This window comes from Eriocheir sinensis, chromosome 42 (assembly GCF_024679095.1).
Source record: "Eriocheir sinensis breed Jianghai 21 chromosome 42, ASM2467909v1, whole genome shotgun sequence".
Classification (NCBI taxonomy): domain Eukaryota; kingdom Metazoa; phylum Arthropoda; class Malacostraca; order Decapoda; family Varunidae; genus Eriocheir; species Eriocheir sinensis.
The window spans coordinates 3429045-3449166 of NC_066550.1; the positions used below are offsets into that span (position 1 = coordinate 3429045).

At 41.7% G+C, this 20122-nt stretch overlaps 2 protein-coding genes across 6 annotated transcripts in view; both read right to left on the bottom strand.

The window, feature by feature from the left end:
- The window catches only part of LOC127009833 (TLC domain-containing protein 3A-like), a 123462-nt gene that overhangs the window by 66654 nt on the left and 36686 nt on the right, over positions 1-20122 (bottom strand). The gene's annotated exons all lie outside the window — the stretch shown is intronic.
- LOC127009832 (dynein axonemal intermediate chain 4-like) overlaps positions 1-20122 on the bottom strand; it is a 245308-nt gene that overhangs the window by 2295 nt on the left and 222891 nt on the right. Inside the window, exons 12-14 of one of the 3 annotated variants that reach the window (XM_050883195.1) lie at positions 9674-9873; positions 6089-6277; positions 1060-1233 (exon numbers count right to left, since the gene is read on the bottom strand). In XM_050883195.1, coding sequence (XP_050739152.1) covers positions 1060-1233; positions 6089-6277; positions 9674-9873 — 563 coding nt within the window. The remainder of the gene's footprint in view (positions 1-1059; positions 1234-6088; positions 6278-9673; positions 9874-20122) is intronic. The other 2 variants (XM_050883194.1, XM_050883193.1) reach the window with 2 other exon arrangements.

Consider the following 20122-nt stretch of genomic DNA (forward strand, 5'->3'; position numbering starts at 1 on the left):
AGAGTTAACCAGCATCTTCACTCTTTCATCCCTCACGCTGGTAAACTCTGGAACAATCTTCCTTCATCTGTATTTCCTCCTGCCTACGACTTGAACTCTTTCAAGAGGAGGGTATCAGGACACCTCTCCTCCTGTATTTGATCTTCCTTTCGGCCACCTCTTTTGTTTTACTTTAGGAGCAGCGAGTAGCGGGCTTTTTTTTATTATTGTTTTCTTTTTTTGTGTGCCCTTGAGCTGCCTCCTTTGTTGTAAAAAAAAAAAAAAAGACGAAAATGATTACAGGAAGAGTGTTGTGGAAAAAAAATTTAAATAGGGAAAATAGAAAGATAAGGAAAGTGTAACATTTTTCTCAAAAGGTTGGATGGATCAATCTGCGTTAATTCCTAATTTAAAGGACATCTTTTATATTTCAGATCCCCCTCAGAAAAAAGCCTGATGAGTACTCGGACAAGGAAAAAAATAGATACCAAATGAAAAAAAAAGGAAACGATGAAAAATAAACGAACCAAACAAAAACACCACAAAGAAAGTACAACGAAAGAAACACAAAGAAACCAGATCAAAGATTGAAAAAAAAAAAAAAAAAAACAGTGAATCCAAAGGTACCCAGGAATAGCAAAAAAGAAATTAGACGAACCACTAACTATGTAGCTACTAGCCAAAATGAAAGGAATTTAACCCGAATATAACGGAAGAAGTTTGGAAAAAGAAACTAAATCAAACCAGAGAAAAAGGTAATGGATACTAAAAACAAAGCGTATCAGCTACCATGAAACAATGTGAAGACCAAAATAGAAATAAAACAAAGTGACAAAACATCCCTGAACACACACACACACACACACACACAAAAAAACTCGAAAGAAAGCAAAAAGAAGTTAATCCTAAAAACAAGCAACTAAACCAAACCATTATAGAGAAGTATAAACTATATGATACTAAAAAGAAACGTCATAAAAAGCAAAATAAAACAACAGCAATCAAACAATCTACGAAACTAGTATATACCAAGAGAAACGAAGCGAAAACCAAAATGCACACGATTGTTGCCTTCCTGACCCTTGTGTGTGGGCTGAAGGCCACGCAAGTGGCGCCGGATACGTATCTGGAGATGATTGGCGTGTGTGTGGAGAGCGAAATGTCCCACAGGTGGAGCCCCGCGCCGTGCACGCCAGCGATCAGATTGCCGTACCAGGGACACCAACACGCGTCCACGTATCCGCCAGCCACTTCCTGTCCATTCACGGTGCGAGAAGAGAGAGGGGTTGAAGGAGAGAGGAGGAGGGTAGATTCGTGATAATCTCTATGTCCTTTTGTGAAAGAAGACCAAAACTGTGATGCAAAAAATGAAAATAATGTGCCTTTTCTATTACCCTATCTAATCTTTAACATGTCAATAGCTTAAGACTCTCGTACACTATCGACATTGCTCGGCGGGTAACGCACATTGGGCGTATTTGTCGCTTCTCAAGTAATGCTACCACACGGAGCCGTTCCAGGCAGGTTTCATACTATCGGGCAGGGCACGGCAGGCTGTGCACATACCGGCAGTCTCGGGCATGCTTGTGATCTCCAAACACCTGGGTAGGTGTGGTTAGGCAGTCCACCGGACAGTGATTGATTTCGGTAAAATTTGGGCACGGGGTACCAGCTGGTTTGCCCTTCAAAAAGGTTTCCGATGATAGGCGTTTCACTCGTGATCAATAGTGTAAAGCCGTAGAAAGGGAGAGTTTGGCCATGCTCGGTCTCAGCAGGTTGCCCCTGATTGGTCAGCTCAAGTCCCACACACCACGGAATCCTACAAGGGTAGACTGATCGTTGGGCCTAAAAGCCCAACAGCTTCAGCGGTAGTAGGAGAGTATACGCAGCCACCACCTGACATAAAAACGGCCTCTTAGCTCATAGTCACGCAGACGCGGACTAGCCAATTCGCCTCTCTGTACCATAAAACGCCACCTGTCTTGGCCGCAATAAGAAACTTAAGCGGTGTGTTGCTAGCCGCAGCACTGTATGGCATCACTTAACCTTCAAGACTCCCGTCTCCCAACCTTACAGGGTCACCACACACGGCAAGCATGTGGGAGGACTAAGGTTGAGGACGGACCAACCGGTTCTCAGGGAGAGGGAAAGAGGGATACAGCTCTGGGTGGCTGATTGCGCTGCATTACTCATCCGGATAAGCCTGCCCCATCATTCTAGTCTTTGTATTTCGATGCGAAAAATCGAGTTAACTTCGATCCACCAAAATCATTTCATTAATTGATGCCACAAACTTGCTTTCCCTAATTTTTCCAAATATTTCTGCCATCTAGACAAAACTATCGACCAATTTTACTTCATCTTTTCCACCTGTCCCTCGTCCTGATGGCAGCCCATGCAGTTGTCACATTTGTCTATAGAGATGAACTTTTGGCTCAAACTTTCCTTGAAAATTCCACTGTTGACGAATCAGGGCAAATTCCTCCTACTCATCCGTCCTCCTACTTTAGTATGCTTGAAATTTAAATCCTTAAGAATGATTTTTTTTAATGTTCTATCCAGCCTGAATCCTCATAAGGCTTACAGACCCGATGGAGTGCTTCCTATTGTCCTTGTAAACTGTGCTTCCGTCCTGACACCCTGCCAGGTCAAGCTTTTTCGCCTCTGCCTTTCAGTATCTACCTTTCCCTTCTTACTGTAAGTATGACAAAATAAACTACAACATGTGCCTAAGAAGAGTGACCGCTCTAAACCTTCAAACTAGCGTTCAATAGCTTTGCTTTCTTGCCTCTAAAGTTTTTGAAACAATCCTTGAGGTGGGGTTGTAAATGGCCGACCTGAAAAAAAATCTTATTTTATTTTTATTTTTGGCTTATAAAATTCTGATTTTTTTGCTTTCTTTTGGTATATGAATGAACCTGATGAAAAAAAATAATAGTGGTATGCAACTTGCATTGCAACGTGCTGCAACGAGCTTCCGCGCGGCGCCACGAGCTTGCAATCCATGTTTTCACCACTTTTTAATTTTAGGATTTTTTTTCTAGGTCTGTCATGAAACTCTTAGGTTCTCTCTCATCACTGGCTAAGAAAATGGGAAATTTTAGCTGTCATTATTATTTTTTCGTATTTATTCGTGAAAATCGAAAAAAAATTTTCTTCATAAATCCAACAAAATACTCTATTTATCCGCCTCAAATGTCTTTTACATTACATTTTATTGATTTTACACAGTAGAATACTGGTTTTTACTTTGAAATATGGCGAAAAATAATCACATTCGAGTACATTTATTTGTGACCTCGTAGAACAAAGCAGCAATCAATGAAAGTAAGTAAAGGAAACCATGTCTGCTTGTTCTTCATACCCTGATGTATATATCCTGTGGATTTGAAGTCCCTACGTGGAACAGGTAAAATAAAAAAAAATATTTAAACTTCATCGCTTGATATCTCAAAATCATGATTTTGCATTTTAAAAAAAGATCTCCTCCTTTGCACTTCTTGTTATATACATATCTCCCACTGCAGCTTATGAAAGTATGTATAAGGAATAAAGGCTACCCTCGAAACTATTGTTTGAAGTTGATTTAGATTTTTGAGAAATATTTGTGTAAAAAAAAAATTGTATTGTTTCATCGAACTTTAAAAAATATCTTTTACTATTGCATTAAACCAAAAGAGAGTAGCCTTTAATCTCCTATCCTTCCTGATTAAAATGCTTTTTGAATGAAAGAAATCTGCCCGTAAATAAGGGAGGAGATACACTTAGAACATAAGGAATTTAACATGGGATTTGAGATTTTACAATCCCCTCTTAACATGAAAGTTCTCGACCATCTATCTATTAAGAACATAAGAACATAAGAACGCAGGAGTCTGCAAGAAGCTCCTTTGACCTCCGTGTATCTAACCCCACCTAATATCGCTGTCCATGAATTTATCTAGTCTATTTTACATGACTGCTAAGCCTATTCCACTCATCCACCACCCTGTTAGTAAACCAATTTTTGCCTATGTCCCTGTTGAATCTGAATTTATCAGTTTAAACCCGTTACTTCGTGTCTACCCGGTTCTCTTACCAACAAAACCTTATGAATGTCTCCCTTATTAAAGCCCTTCATCCATTTATAAACCTCGATCATGTCTGCACCCTTCGCCTTTCTAGAGAATGCAAGTTTAACTGTTTGAGTCTTTCCTCGTATGCCCTGAATCATCTTAGTCATCCTCCTCTGCACCGATTCTAACATTTTGATATCCATTCTGTAGTATGGTGACCAGAACTGAACCACATAATCAAGATGAGGTCTAACTAATGCTAAATATAGTTTGAAGAAGACTACGCTCCTTGAAATAAATCCAGTACCCTATTAGCTCGATTTCTAGCTTGAATGCATTGTGCCCTTGGACGGAGATCAGAGCTCACTAAGACCCCTAAATCCCTCCCTACTTATTAGTTATGTGAGGGTTGTTTCTACACTCAGAATACTCACTTCCCATTGAACTCCATCTGCCATTTATTCATATAATCTGTTGAGTTCACCTTGGAGAATACTAGCGTCCTGATCCGACTCAATTACTCTACCGATCTTGGTATCATCTGCAATTTACTAACATCACTACTAATTCCTGTGTCATTGATATAAATAATAAACAAAAGTGGACCTAATACCGAACCTTGTGGGACCCCACTCGTAACACATCCCCAGTCAGATCTTTTACCATAGCTTCTGATATTCTCTCTGATCATCATTATAAATTCTAGAGGAGGCATTCTACTAATGATTTCATTGATTTCGTAACTGACACCTGGCCATCCTCTTTATGCCGTTTCGGTGAAACTGTTGCTGTCTGCTTAGACACCGAAAGACTCTGACGAGCCTGGCACTAATCTTTTTTTGCAAACTACCCTCCTAAGAATTCTATCACTATGTATTTTTATGGCCAGTTTCCTTTCAAGCCGTTCTTTCTGCTGTCTTAGACGTTCTACCCAAAACCAATTGTGTCCTTATTACCATCTACCAACCTGAACTCCAAACAAACTCTCTAAAGAAGATCAGAGATGAGCTACGAAGGCCAGCATGAGCCAAACAAGATGGAGCCAATATAAAATGTTTGCCTGCGCCAAAACAAACTGGAGCTGACAAGGAGGCCCCGTCAACAAAACCTACCGGCGCTGTAGACCGAATGTCATGAAAGAAAAAACAAACAAAAAAATGTTGCTCCGCAAGACATTATTCTCTCTCCCACTATCCTTCTTTTGTTCATTAGTGATCTTTAAAAAACAAAAAAAAAGGTTCCATCCACTCCTATGCCAAAGACTCTACTCTGCACCACTCAACATCTTTAACACAACACCTTGACTCCGCCCGGGAATCGAACCAAGGACTTCTCACTTATAAAGAGAGAGAGAGAGAGAGAGAGAGAGAGAGAGAGAGAGAGAGAGAGAGAGAGAGAGAGAGAGATTCTTTCAGCCAGTTTTCTACTTCACTTGGAAGGTATCTAAATTTTTACACCGATTTTTCCCTGTCGCTGTTCTGTTCCCCGATGTTCTAGCTCTGATGCCGATTAAGGTGGTTATACTTTCTTGATGTGACGTTGTTCCGTGACATATCGACTTTTAGGCTCACCGTCGAGCAGCTTCATATTTTTTTTCAAAATTCTTATATCGTTTACATCCATTCATCCTTTGTCCTGTCAAAGAAATCACACAAAATATTTAAGATTGAGTGATGGTTAGATCGCATTAGTTTGACGCTTATATTTTCATCATTCTTTTTGATATAAGGAAGAACTGTCAATGAGTTTCCTTTTCTTGGCTCCCTATCAACCAATAAACTCCGAGGAAGATGACAATTGCCTCTTGTCATTTCTAATGGGTGGGGTTTAGTGTCGTTACTAAAATACTAAAAGAACAATGTAGTTAGCGTCGTCAGTTTGTTCTCTCACGCATGCACAAATAAGTATAGGGGATATCTCCATTGCTGCCTTATAGCAGCTATAACGCACTCGGTCCCACACTCATACACAGCTAAGTAACGGATCTATATCTATGAATGTTTTAAATTTGTTCCCACATACATGGTAAACAAGAGTAATTATACCACTCTCACCTCGACGAGTCGCAGCACCGCGATCGGCACTGGTTTGTCGATGTACCAGACGCGGATCGAGTCGTCCAACGCCGCCGACAAGAAGATGGAATTGGCCTCCTCCCCTGCGAAGCGCCACTCTACTCGCGTCACCTGCGCGGTGTGCCCCGCGTATACACCTCCCACGCGGTCACGTTCGAAGGTGCGGCACTGCGGGTGGGAAAGGAGGAAGTGGATAGGAATGGGGTGGAATGCTTGTGGTAGGGAGCCAGAAACACACACTAGGAAGCAAAAGTTTGAGGTAATTTAAAGTCGGTCAAGAACAATAACTATGAAAATAAAAACTATACTTGGGCTTGTTATATTGGCACCCTAGAATAATTACTGTAGAAATCAAAGAAAGATAACCAGGTTGAGATATTGAATACCAATACATACAAAAAAAAACTCCCCCCCCGTTTCAGGAGCGTGGAAACCGACTTGTCAAATCCAAAAGTCGCTGGGTTGTCGTGGCCCAGAGTCAGCACAGTGTGAAGGGGGCTTTATATGTGGACGTGGTGTTACTTGTGGTTTTACGAATACGCGTTATAAATGCCGCATGACATCCATTAACAAGGACAGGGTGGGGAGACGCAGTCGTGAACAATTTTTTTTAACGAAAGTCGCGCACTGCTTCTATGAAACTCTCCAAACCTAGCTGCTACAGGGGCATAGCTGGGCGTTATCGCGATAAGTTATCGCGATACTTTAACGCTGATAACATAATCGGGTTATCGGCCATCCGCTACTTATTTAAGTATATATCGGTATCTTCGTTACTTTTGTGACCAAACCAGCGATAATCGCTACTTTTTTCCGCCTCAGAAAAAAACCCGTTGTCTCCTCCCTACTGCGCGCATGCGTGGTCCGGGCGCCCGGTGTTGAATGAAAAAACTCTGGGGTATGAAATATCTTCGATGAAGATATTTCATACTTAGATCATCAACATTAACACACTAGGTTATTTTTTATGTTAGACTCAAAAATCAATATATCAAAGAGAAAAATCATTTAACTTTGCCGAAAAGATGATTATTCACTGCTTCAATTTTGATATTCCATATTCGTTTGTGAGCATGCCATGGTATTGAAGGCACCCGGTGTTGTGTTATTTGGTGTCCCATCGTCAAAAGGTGGCGCTTTGGTTTACAAACACTGGTCTTTCGTGAACTGCGCATGCTCAGACCAGCAAGCGTAGCACTGTACGTACTCACAAAGCTTTTTAACACATTAAGAGTTGCTGGAAGGCTTAATCAGACATACAGTACATCACTCTGTACATATAAATACAACTCGTACAGAGTGTCGTTCTAGCAACAGCGGGGATGGTGGTAGTGGTACTGTATGTCTGATTCAGCCTTCCAGCAACTCTTCATTACGGTTAAAAAGCTTTGTGAGACTGTACAGGTCTACGCTTGCTGGTCTGAACATGCGCAGTTCACGAGAGACCAGTGTTTGTAAACAAAAGCGCCAGCTTTTGACGGTGGAGACGCCAAATAACACAACACCGGTTCAGGCGTTTCTAGTATTACCGTCCATAGGTACGTGTCAAGGTGTGGTTTTCAGGTTTTATAATTTTTTTTTTTAAACACCGATAATGAAAATTTGAATTCATCTATGTTTTTTATTTGAAATATCAATATAATATCGTTTTCGCCAATCGGACTTATCGCTAGCTAGTATCGGAATTGTGGATTTATATCGGTTATCGGTTATCGCCTATATTTGTCTCCAGTTAACGAATATCGGTTATCACCGATAAGGTTTTCCATTATCAGTTATCGGTTATCGGGAATAAAGTTTTCTGTTATCGTGCCCAGCTATGGACAGAGGACAGGTGCAGACCGTCTCTCTGGAACAGTCCACCCTGGCCGTAGAAATGATCCCAGTCGTTGAAGATTTCTACATCGCGTTCCCTGTAAAATGTCTTCAAACGGCTATTAATGGATGGATTGTTTTGTTCACAGCCGACATCCTTGGAAGAATTGCTGAAATTATATTGTTTGGTGATTTAGTATTGAACTGCGGGATGAGCCTACGGTACTTATCCATCAATTCCTTTGGAGCGGGTCTTGCAGACGTCTTTAGTACCTGAAAGAAAAGAAAAGATAATCATTATAGGTCTCAGGGAGACCTTGTCGAGGGCAGCTGCGATGTCATCAACCACACCTCCAGGGTAACAATACCAACGCCTTCGTCGGGGGACACTTCCACGAAGTTCAACCACCTGATGGCGAATCATGGAGTACCCAACCAAGAAACTGTTTTGCTGCTCTTCCTCCTGTTCAAGTAAAGCATATCTGTTGAAGAAATGAGTCGGATAAATGGCATGGCAGGCGGGTCTCTCACCTCCCTTCTCTGAATTGAAGCTCATACTATCAGGGGTATCTTAACCATACCCTTGTGTTGATGCACCTTCAGTCGTTGGCGAGGTTTGTAGTGTAAGGGGGGGGGGTTGAAGGTGCAGCAGTAGTGAAAGATACGCCAATGTTCGCTTGGGTAAAGTCCTGTAAAACCTAAACAGTGCGTGTTGGTTCGGTATTCTTATCCTGGCCAGCTGCCAGCATCATGCCCTTGGAATCTTGTTTCCATTTGTCGTTTCAGTAGAAACATCCTACAGAAGGGAGAACGACCTGTAAGGAAATGGGAGGAAATATTACCGGAACATGATGAACACTTCTTCAAGGCCATTTTACTTTGTCTAAGGAAAAATAAAAAGAACGATACGAGAGGGCCTGGTGATGAAGCGGCGGGAAATGGTGGTGTATATCAGGCAGCCAGGCGTGATGGGGATTATTAAAAAAAAATAGTCATGGTAATATTAATAAACCTAAAAAGACAAGACAAAGAAAAAAAAAAGAGAAAACGAAAAGTGAAAGAAAAAAATGAAAACAAGTAAAAAGAAGAGGAAAAAAGAGAGGAGTGACAAGAAAAGATAATATGTAACAAAATAGAGCAGGAAATGAGAAAAGAAGAAAAAAAGAATGAGGAATGGAGAAAAAAGACAAAGAAGGAAAAACGTGAGGAAAGAAAAATGAAAGGAGCAAAAAAGAAAGAAGAATAAAGAACAAGAAAGCGAACAAATCAAAAAGAACTAGTAAAAGAATGGAAGAAGCGAAAAAGCAAAAATATAATAATAAAATAAAAATAACAAAAAAATAAAGCAGAAAATGAGAAAAGGGAAGAGAAAAAAAAGGAATGAAGAGAAAAGAATAGGACAAGAAAGGGGAGAGAAGAGGAGAGAATAGGTAAGAGAGATTGGTGAAGATAAAACAATGGCGAAGAATAAAATAGATGAAGAAAGAAGACAAAATGTACGAAGGAAGAAGTATGAGGAGAGAAAAAAGGAAAAAGAGAGGAGAGACTTAAAATTTAAAAGTGGGTGAATATAAAAAAATGAAGACGCGAAAAGAAATAAGGAAAAAGAAAGAAGAAAGAAGGATGGAGGGAGAATATATAAAAGAAGAAAGCATCAGGGTTGAGTGTGCAGATGAAAAGAGGTGGCTTTAGGATATGGGAGAGAGAGAAAAAAAAAACCCGCTTCAAAATAGGCAAATGTACACTTACCAGCAACACCTCCCCGGAAGCAGTGCCCACCAGATACGTTGTTTTGTCACCCGGGCGAAAGTGCATTGAGGTTGCCGGCACTTTCTGGGGTATGGGCAGCCCCCCTAAACCCTGCCCTCCTTGCCGCGCCTCCAGCAAGGTTTCGATGCCTCCAGAAATCTTTATGGAGAGCCACAGGGGAAGACGTACGTTGAGCAGGGCTGAGGAGGCAAGAAATGACGGGTGATTGCCTAATTTATTATTCGGCTAAGAGAACAGTCTTAGATCTGATAAAAAAAAGTCCGTAATGATGTTGATCTTACAATAACTAATAGCAGAATGAGCCAAAATGAAGACTATCGATTTAGTTTCAGAGTTGACGATATTTCTCTATTGAATGTTTAGTTCGTATGCGGGAGGAAATAAAGGGATGATATTTACATTTTATCAAAGAAAAAATACTGGTTAACTGCTGCCTATAATCGATCAGTCAATCAATGGGGGCATACGCCAACGCTACGACGCAAGCCTGAGTGTTCATCCGGGCAAGTTTCTGTGCAGGTCCCCTTCCGATCCCAAGTATCTCACCTCACGGCAGGATCTATCGACTTGCTCAAGCCAGAAACTCTGTCGGCGTCCCCTTGGCCGTCTCCACTCGAGGTTGCCTCTTACAGAAACAACCTGATGAGCAGGGTCGGTTTCTGTGTAACGTGCCACGTGTCCGTACAGCTGAAGTTGGCGTTGACGGACTATGCAAGTAATACATGTCCAATCAGTCTCACGGAGCAGTACCCGGTTCGACACGCAATATCCGCCAGATCACTGCCAACACCACCTAGTACTACTACGTGGTCGGCAATTTGGAGCATGGAACTGCTGAACACATCATCGACTACATCCGTCAGCCACCAGTGGACAACAAGTACGTGCGAATCAAGAAGCATCTTAAGGGCGGGTTGTAAATGGTCGGTTTAAATTTTTTTTTTTTTTTGTTTTTGGCTTATAAAATTTTGTAATTTTTTTTTATCTTTCTTTTGATATATGAATAAATATGATGAAAAAATAATACAGTGGTATGCAACATGCATTGCAACGTGCTGGAATGAGTTTCCGCACGGCTTTCCGGGCTACGATCCATGTTTTCACCCGTTTTTAATTTTATGAATTTTTTCTCTTGGTCTGTCATGAAACTCTTAGGTTCTCTCTCACCACAGGCTAGGAAAAGGGGAAATTTCAGCACTCACTAATATTTTTCTTATTTATTCGTGAAATATCGATTTATCATATTTTTTTTCATAAATCCAACAAAATACTCTATGTATCCGCATCAAATGTCTTTTGCATTATATTTTATTGATTTTACACAGTAGAACACTGGTTTTTACTTTGAAATATGGCGAAATATTGTCAAATTCGAGTACATGTATTTGTGACCCCGTAAAAAAGACGTAACCTTGGGTAAACAAAGCAGCCTGTTTACACAATCAATGAAAGCAAGTAAGGAAAACCATGTCTGCTTTTTTCTTCATACCCTGATGTATAATTATATCCTGTGGATTTCAAGTCCCTACGTGGAATAGGTAAAATTAAAAAAAAAATAGTTAAACTTCTTCGTTGATATCTCAAAACCATGATTTTGTACTTAAAAAAAATTATCCTCCGTTGCACTTCATGTTATACACATACATTCTACTGCAACTTATGAAAGTATGTGTCAGAAATAGGGTTTGCTATCGAAACTATATTGTTTAAAGTTGATTTTGATTTTTGAAGAATATTTATTGTTAATTTTTTTGTATTAATTCATCGAACTTTAAAAAAAAAATATTGGTTACTATTTTATTACAGGCACCAAACGATAGCAAACGCTAATCTCCCATCCTTCTTGATTATAATGCTTTTTGAATGAAATATATTGGCCCATAAATAAGATAGGAGATACACTTAGAACATTGGAATCTAATATGGGATTTGAGATTTTACAACCCCCCCTTAACAGTACATTCCGCCTCAGCAGCTGAAGAGTGCCAAGACGACATAATTCTTGCACATGGATGGGCTCGGCGATGGCAAACCGTCCGTGCTCATGACTGATCGATTGTCTGAGCCGCAACAGCTCATGAACAACATGCCCGATCTAATGGATGAACATAAGCCACACCCGACATCACAACCGCAGTGACATCATCTGACCCAGTTCCGACACCCCAAACAAATAAATCAGACGAAAGCAAGGTAGCACGCTAGTTTTCTCTATAAATAATAACACAATGAAGAAAACGAAACAGCGAGGCGATAGAGTGTAAAACAAGTCATTATCTATATCGTCAGAAAGTAAAAAGAGGCGTTACAGGGCCCCATATAGCTGGTTCTCCAGAAAACGCCAACTTCACCCAACAACAACAAAACGCCATAGACATAGGGTTCATTCACTCTTATGAATCATCACCATGAAGTGCATAACCATGCCATAGAGACAAGGAGCACCCTCAGTGCAAAGCTCTTACTTGTAGGAACACCATCATGACAATGTAGTGACGAACAGTGACGTGGACAGTAACTATAATGTACGGGCCAGTAGCCCATAAAAGGGGCTCTCTGAAACATCCAAATCAGAACTAGACAGAACTCTGACAGACACAACATGTGTTGTGTGATCATCTACGTTTTCGTAAGTAGAAAGTGGAAAGGATTACTATAGAGGAAAGCGCTTTTATATTAACTGCGTTTAGTTATGTTCTTTTTTTTTTACTGTCGTGTTGGAAGAAATGTTTTACTCAGGGACTATGTTATTATTGTAGAATTACTTGGTATAAACTATTGATATTATGTGCAGCAAGCTTTAAAGTCATCTGGAAGTAGAGCCATGACACGAAGTCGTTGATAAATGCTGTACACGAGAACGAAGGTTCCTAGAGCTTTACTAACCCGGTAGCAGCGACGGGCCAAATTTGTGGCTTTACCGTGTAGCAGCGACGGGCCAATCTGTGCCATGATTTAAACCCCCCAAAATAGATAGATCTGATCACAAATGCTTTAATATATATATATCATGAAATGGTGTGTGTGAGGGGTGATTTTTTCTCATTTTTCTTGCTTGGAGGGACCATTAAGAAACATGATCCCCGCTGCTACCGGGCTAAACTCATTTATTACGTTTTACTTTTATACTTTATTGTAGTGTTGAAGTTTTGTTTAAATAAATGTTAAAAAAACGACGTTTCACCACCCCAATAACGAACTCCGTAATACTCTTCGGTACCAGAATGGTACCCCCAATAAGATCTTACGATTCAAAAAGGAGTTCCGCAAGGATGAGGAAATGGACATAAGGCGTCGCTCAGAGAGCCAGTGGGCATCCCAGCTGCACATGGTGCAGATATCATCTGTGGGACTGAAGACCTTGTAGGGACTACCGCCGCCTCAAGGTCTCGACAGTCAACCGGTACGCCCTCACATCCAGGGATTCACGTCGAACCTTGACGGTGCCAAGATATTTTCTAAGATCGACCTGGTGCGCGGTTATCACTAGATAGCTATCCACATAGATGATATTCACCAAACGTCCATCATCATCGAGCTCTTTGAGTTCTTACGCATGCCTTTTGGCCTTAACCCGTCCGCTGCGATTGGCATGGATTTGGCCTTCACTGGTAGCCTGGTAACATATAGTCCCAGGTCTTTCTCTGCCTTTGTGGTGGATAGTGAAGTGTTTCCCATGTGGTATTGGTGTGCTGGATATCCCCTCCCAAGGTGCAGGACTTTACATTTTTCTTCATTGAATTGTAGTAGACACTTTTTATTTCACTCCTGTAGCTTGATGAGGTCTTCTGGTAAGAAATCCGCAGTCAAGGGGTTAAGAATGTTTAAGCGTTCCAGCGCCTTATGGACAAGGTGGGCCGGGGTCTCGATTTTGTGTTCATATACCACCATCACTGCGTCAAGTGGTGGCTGCGTATACTCTCCTGCTACCCATGGGGCTGTTAGGATTATGAACCCAACGATTCTCCAGGAGTGTAGATATACCAGAGTGCTAACTAAACCCAACGATTCTTCAGAGGTGTAGGATTAACGAGTGCTGAGATTTTTGCCACCGACCACAGACTTTGTTGCAAAACTGAGGATACGTGTCAGATCCAAGATATTTCCAAGCCGTAGCCCTCCGGGATTTCATTTTGAGAAAGTAAGGGTCAGGGCGTCTGCTCAAGAGTATGCAGTAATAGCTTCAAATCGATTTGAGTACTTGGTACTCAGGATGACACTGGAGAGTTGCATTTAAACAACAAAGATGATGAATGCATGGAGAACGTCCAAGATCTAGGAGTGAAGCTGCCTCAAGGTAGACGTTGAATAATATAGTCATGCTGCCAGGCTGGAGACTCGAAGCGATATAGGACTGTTACGATGGACTAGAATCTGTCTGAAAAGGGATTAGGAGAGGTATGTCAGATATTTCGCTGAGGATGTCGGGAGTTGTTTAAATGCAAATGACCTTAGATCTGTCTTTCAAACTATGAAAATGCTACGCTCTAACTCAACATCTCAGATAAGTTCTATACGAACTGCTGATATTATCAGATGAAGATGGGTACCGGGCTCGTTAGGCCGAGTACTTTGGGCAGTTGTACATGGAAGAGGCTTAAAGCGGACAGCTCCCTCTGGCTGAGTTGCAGATGGCAGCTGCTAATTCACCAACAAACGAAACTTCACCCTTTCTTCCGAAAGTGAGAGAGGTTGTAAGCAAGTTGAAGGGTGGATAGGCAGCTGTGAACTGTAATATCAGTGAGGAGATGCTGAAAACCGGGGCTATGATACATGGGTTGCATGCGGCGCTTTCTGCCGTGTGACAGTCTGGTGACACTCCTGTTGATTGGAAAAGGGGGTTGGCTGTCCATATATGGAAAGGGAAAGGGGACCGACAGGACTGCAACACTTACCGTGGTATTACATTGCTCAGTGTGCCGGGCAAGGTGCTCGCTCATCTGCTGCTCAAGCAAATTTGATCTCATCTTATAGTTTCAGTTGTCTGAGCATTCCAGGTTCACGCCCGACTAGTCAACAGTTAACCGTATTCTAGTATATTCGCCACCTTGCGGCAGGCCGACGTGAGTTCAATACGAGGTACTCGCAGCCAACGTCAATATCAAAAGGGCTTTTGACTCAGTGCATCGTTAAGCACTGTAGGACATTGCTGATCTGTGGGATTCCTGTAAGGACTATTGACCTGATGACTGGCCTTTACTCTGAGACTGAGAGTGCTGTGAAGGGCGGTCAAGGTGTGTCCGGCTTCTTCCATGGTAAATCAGGAGCGAAGCAGGGGTGTGTCCTTGCTTCATCACTTTTCAATACTTGCAGTAACTGGGTATTAGCCAAGATGTTGATCAAAGTCGTTATAGAGCATCTGTTGATTACGTCAAGGTAGCTGACCTTGTCGATGATGCTGTACTTCTTAGTGAATCGCTGGAGGTCCTGGTGTTGGCTCTCTAAGTGGTGTATGAGGAAGGGAAGCCATTGGGACTGAAGGTCTCCTGGGCCCAAACCAAGGTCTAGTCGTTTGGAAACTTGCTAAATGAGTTCGGTCGTTTTATGCGTATGACAGTGTCGTCGAAGTCACGATGGTCTACGTCATTCGACGAATTAGCTTGGTCCACGGTGTTATGGCTTCACTCAACCTGAGTATATGGCGTTGTCAATATCTATGCAGGCGGACAAATATTCGAATTTTCAAGTCGATTGGGCTCCCTGTTTTACTGTATGGCTGTGAGACATGATCACTGAATTAAGACTTGGAGAGGCGTATCGATGCCTGGAGTACCCAGTGCCATCGCAGGATCATTGGGCATTGCTGATATTACGTCATGTCGACCGAGTGACTGCTCCGTGATACTGAGCCGTGACTTTTATGGGCATGTGGCACACCTCCCGGACGTCAATCCTGCTCATACAGTTGTTTCCGTATAAGACTCACGACTAGGGCAAGTCAGTCCATCTTGCCAGGAGGGACTTGAGATGGACAGCATAGTGGAGACTGCGAGTGAGTACAGCGACGCGCCAATATAGTGTATCCCCCTTTCTTTCCAGCTTGCTATCTTTATTATTTTTTGTTGTCTTTTTTTGTTTTTGTTTTTAATTTTATGCTTCTTTTTGTCTATTTATGCCTTGTATAAAGGAAAATTAAGTAGAATGAAAAAAAAAACATGCTTTGTAAAACCTGTGGGCGATATAGCATTCATAAGCGCAATTTATAAATCAGTTTAGTACAAGAATTATGCAGCATGGGTCTCATTTTAAATATCCCATGAATATATATAAAAAAAGAAGGACCCCCCCTTCAGGTGCTAAAACCATCAACTTTATGAATCGCATTGGCGGTTACTAGCCTATGTTGCGTCAGAAGTAACTTTATATATATATATATATATATATATATATATAGATATATATATTTATATATATATATATATATATATATATATATATATATATACACACACACTATTCTGCGGACACTGTAGCGCTTAGAGGGCAGCAAATTATGTCACTAAATAAGGCAACCTCGTAATGTCCATGATTCCTCGTCCTCTTCCTCCGCGTTCCCGTTGTCGTCGTTGTCCTCCTTGTCCGCCTCCCACTGCTACTATGTACTACAACTACTACCACTACTACTCTTACCTAATATTACTACTACTATTACTATTTTCGTCACTCACTGGTGCAGCACAACAGACTCCCCCTGACAAAGATCCACTCCTTGACCGTGCCGTCCTCAGAAGAAGACACCAACACATAGGCGATCTCAGACCCACTCAGCGGCGGACTCTGCGGGCAACAAAGGGTTATAGCCAGACAAAACTACAGACGTATTTATAAAACACATATAAATATATTACAATAGACTCAAATCCTTAAAAACTGTGCCTCCGTGCTGACACCCTGCTTGGTGAAACTCTTTCGTCTCTGCCTATCAACATTTACCTTTCCTTCCTGCTGGAAGTATGCCTTCATACAGCCTGTGCCTAAGAAGGGTGACCGCTCTAATCCTTCAAACTACCGCCCAATAGCTTTACTTTCCTGTCTATCTAAAGCTTTTGAATCATTCCTTAACCGTAAGATTCAAAAGCACCTTTCCACTTCTGACCTTCTATCTGATCGCCAGTATGGGTTCTGCAAGGGGCGTGTTACTGGCGATCTTCTTGCTCTCTTAATTAACTGACTCTTGGTCATCTTCTCTTAGCCGTTTCAGTGAAACTTTCTCAGCTGCGCTAGACATATCGAAAGCTTTTGATAGTCTGGCACAAGTCTTTTCTCTCTAAACTGCCTTCTTACGGTTTCTATTCTTCTCTGTTCCTTTATCTCCATCTTCCTTTCCGGCCGTTCTATCTCCGCTGTGGTAAACGGTCACTGTTCTTCCCCTAAACCCATCAACAGCGGTGTTCCACAGAGCTCTGTCCTATCACCCACTCTCTTCCTGTTAGTAATCAATGATCTTTCCATAACAAACTGTCCTATCCATTCATACGCTGACGATTCCACTCTGCATTATTCAACTTCTTTCAACAGAAGACCTCAACAGGAATTACAAGACTCCAGACTGGAGGCTGCAGAACCCTTAACCTCAAACCTTGGTATCATTTCCGATTGGGGTAAAAGGAATGTGTGTCCCTTTGCCTCAAAAACGTGTTTTCTCCACCTATCAACTCGACATAATCTTCCAAACACCTATCCCCTATTCTTCGACAACACTCAGCTATCACCATCTTCAACACTAAACATCCTCGGTCTATCCTTAACTCAAAATTTCAACTGGAAACTTCACATCTCCTCTCTCGCTAAATCAGCTTCCTCTAGGTTGGGTGTTCTGTATCGTCTCCGCCAGTTCTTCTCACCCGCACAGATGCTTTCCATTGATAGGGGTCTTGTCCTCCCTCATATGAAGTATGCATCTCACGTGTGGGGGGGCTCCACTCACACAGCTCTCCTGGACAGAGTGGAGTCTGAGGCCCGTACCAAGAGTCGTGAAGGTCGAGCCGCGTACCCTCCCTTCGACAATGTAGGCACGGCCTCAGACCGTGCCTTCAATCCTTACCATAAGTCACTAGGGAAGGTAAATGCACATACACACACTGCAACCTTTTTTTCACCTACCAGATCTAATGCACGCACACACATACAAACACACAGTGCTATTCATGGAGGTATAATACCTCCATGGTGCTATTACAGCCATAATATTGTCCGTTTCATTCCGTCTGTCCACTCGAGAACGAAGATGTGGCACCTGCGCATTGTGAGTTTGTGATTGCGTGAAGATCATTTGAATGTTTGTATATACAAAAATCCCCAAACCATCGTATATGAACCGCAAACAGAAGATTTGCATCGATAATATACCATACAAGGACACGAAGAAACAACTTGTATATCAAACAGTATAGTTTGATCATACTCGAACGATCTATAGCCTTTCAAAAACTCATATTTCATCTCATTAAGGGATATAAAGTGACATACGACTCTACAAGTGTCTATACATAAGGAATTTTTATGTTGCATGTATAAATAACATGGGTAGCCTAATATTCGAAATAGCTTCGCGTCGCATTCAACAGTTACTATTTATTATTTCATGTTTTTTTTCCATTATTAATCGTTATTTACATGCAGTAAATTATTAAGATACCCTTTATTTGCACTTGCAGAGCCAGGTGTCTTAACTGAAATGAGAAAGAATTTGAAAAACCATAGATCGTTGGAGAATGTGAGCCACGAAGGTTTCCGCCTGCTGGCTGGTTTCTCTGTGCTTTGAAGGCGCGTGCTGTTGTTGTAAACAAGACAAACATATTCGCTGCAACTATAATATATGACTTTCAAAATAGGGAAAATATTTTCTCAGGTTGTTTTAACTGAACCGCAACTATATGCCACGCCAAATTTGTAAAATAAACATATTTTTCCTCCAAGGTCTGAGGGAAGACACGGGGTAGACCTTGCCTTCCCTTCGTCTCTCCCGCAGACCTTCGTTCCAAAAATGCTAGTGACTATAGGTACGCACCGTCCTCTCCTTCGATCTTCGTCGCTAAACCTTCGTGACTCTTGGTACGGGCCTAAGGCTCTTCGTCTCATCAGCTGATAGTCTTTTGTACTCTCCTCCCTCACAACCGTATTCAATAAGTCCTTGCGACAAGGCATCGTCCCTTCAGACTGGAAAAAGGCTAACGTGACACCGATTTTTAAGAAAGGAGACAAAAAAGTACCAGGTAATTACAGGCCCATTAGTCTAACTTCGGTTGTAGGTAAGCTACTTGAGGGCATAATTAGAGACAAAATTGTGAGTTACTTTGAAAGCCACTCATTGATTGGGGACTCACAACATGGCTTCCGAAACAAAAGATCCTGCCTATCAAACCTATTAACCTTTTATAACGACCTCTTCACTGTTTATGACGTAACCAAATCATTGGACGTAGTCTATCTTGATTTCCAGAAAGCGTTTGATAAAGTCCCGCATCATAAATTACTTTACAAATTAAAGCAAATCGGTATTGACGGTCAAGTAAACCAATGGATCGCGAATTGGTTGAGCAACAGACAACAAAGAGTAGTGATTGACGGATTTAACTCAGAGTGGGCGCCTGTCACTAGTGGCGTCCCTCAGGGCTCGGTTCTTGGCCCAGTGCTTTTCATTATTTACATCAACGACGTGGATGTTGGACTCAATAACCGCATTAGTAAATTTGCAGACGACACAAAGATTGGTAACTCGGTTCTCACTGACGAAGACAGGCAAAGCCTCCAGAGGATTTGCACAAAATTTCAGCTGGGTCGGATAGATGGGAGATGCCCTTTAACGTAGACAAGTGCCAGGTCCTTCAAGTTGGAACGAGGAATAAGAAGTTCGAATACGAAATGCGCGGCGTTAAACTCAAAAGCGTTCAATGCGTCAAGGACTTGGGGTTCAAAATCGCGTCAAACCTCAAATTCTCACAGCAATGCATCGATGCAGCAAATAAAGCGAACAGAATGTTGGGCTTCATTAAAAGAAACTTTTTATTCAAGAATAAAGATGTAATACTCCCGCTCTACAACAGTTTAGTCAGACCCCACTTGGAATATGCGGTACAGTTTTGGTCTCCCCACCATGCAAAGGATATTGCTAAATTAGAAGGTGTTCAGCGTCGGGCAACGAAAATGATCCCTTCCTTGCGCAACAAATCCTACGAAGAAAGGCTTTCTACCCTTAACATGTTCTCTCTTGAGAAACGTCGCCTCCGAGGAAAACTGATCGAATGTTTTAAAATACTTAATGGTTTCACGAATGTAGACAGATCAACATTGTTTATGATCGATGACACTTTGCGCACGAGGAACAATGGCGTAAAACTCAGATGTAGACAAGTAAATTCAGACTGCACCAAATTTTTCTTCACCAACGTTGTAGTGCGAGAATGGAATAAGCTTCCACCATCAGTG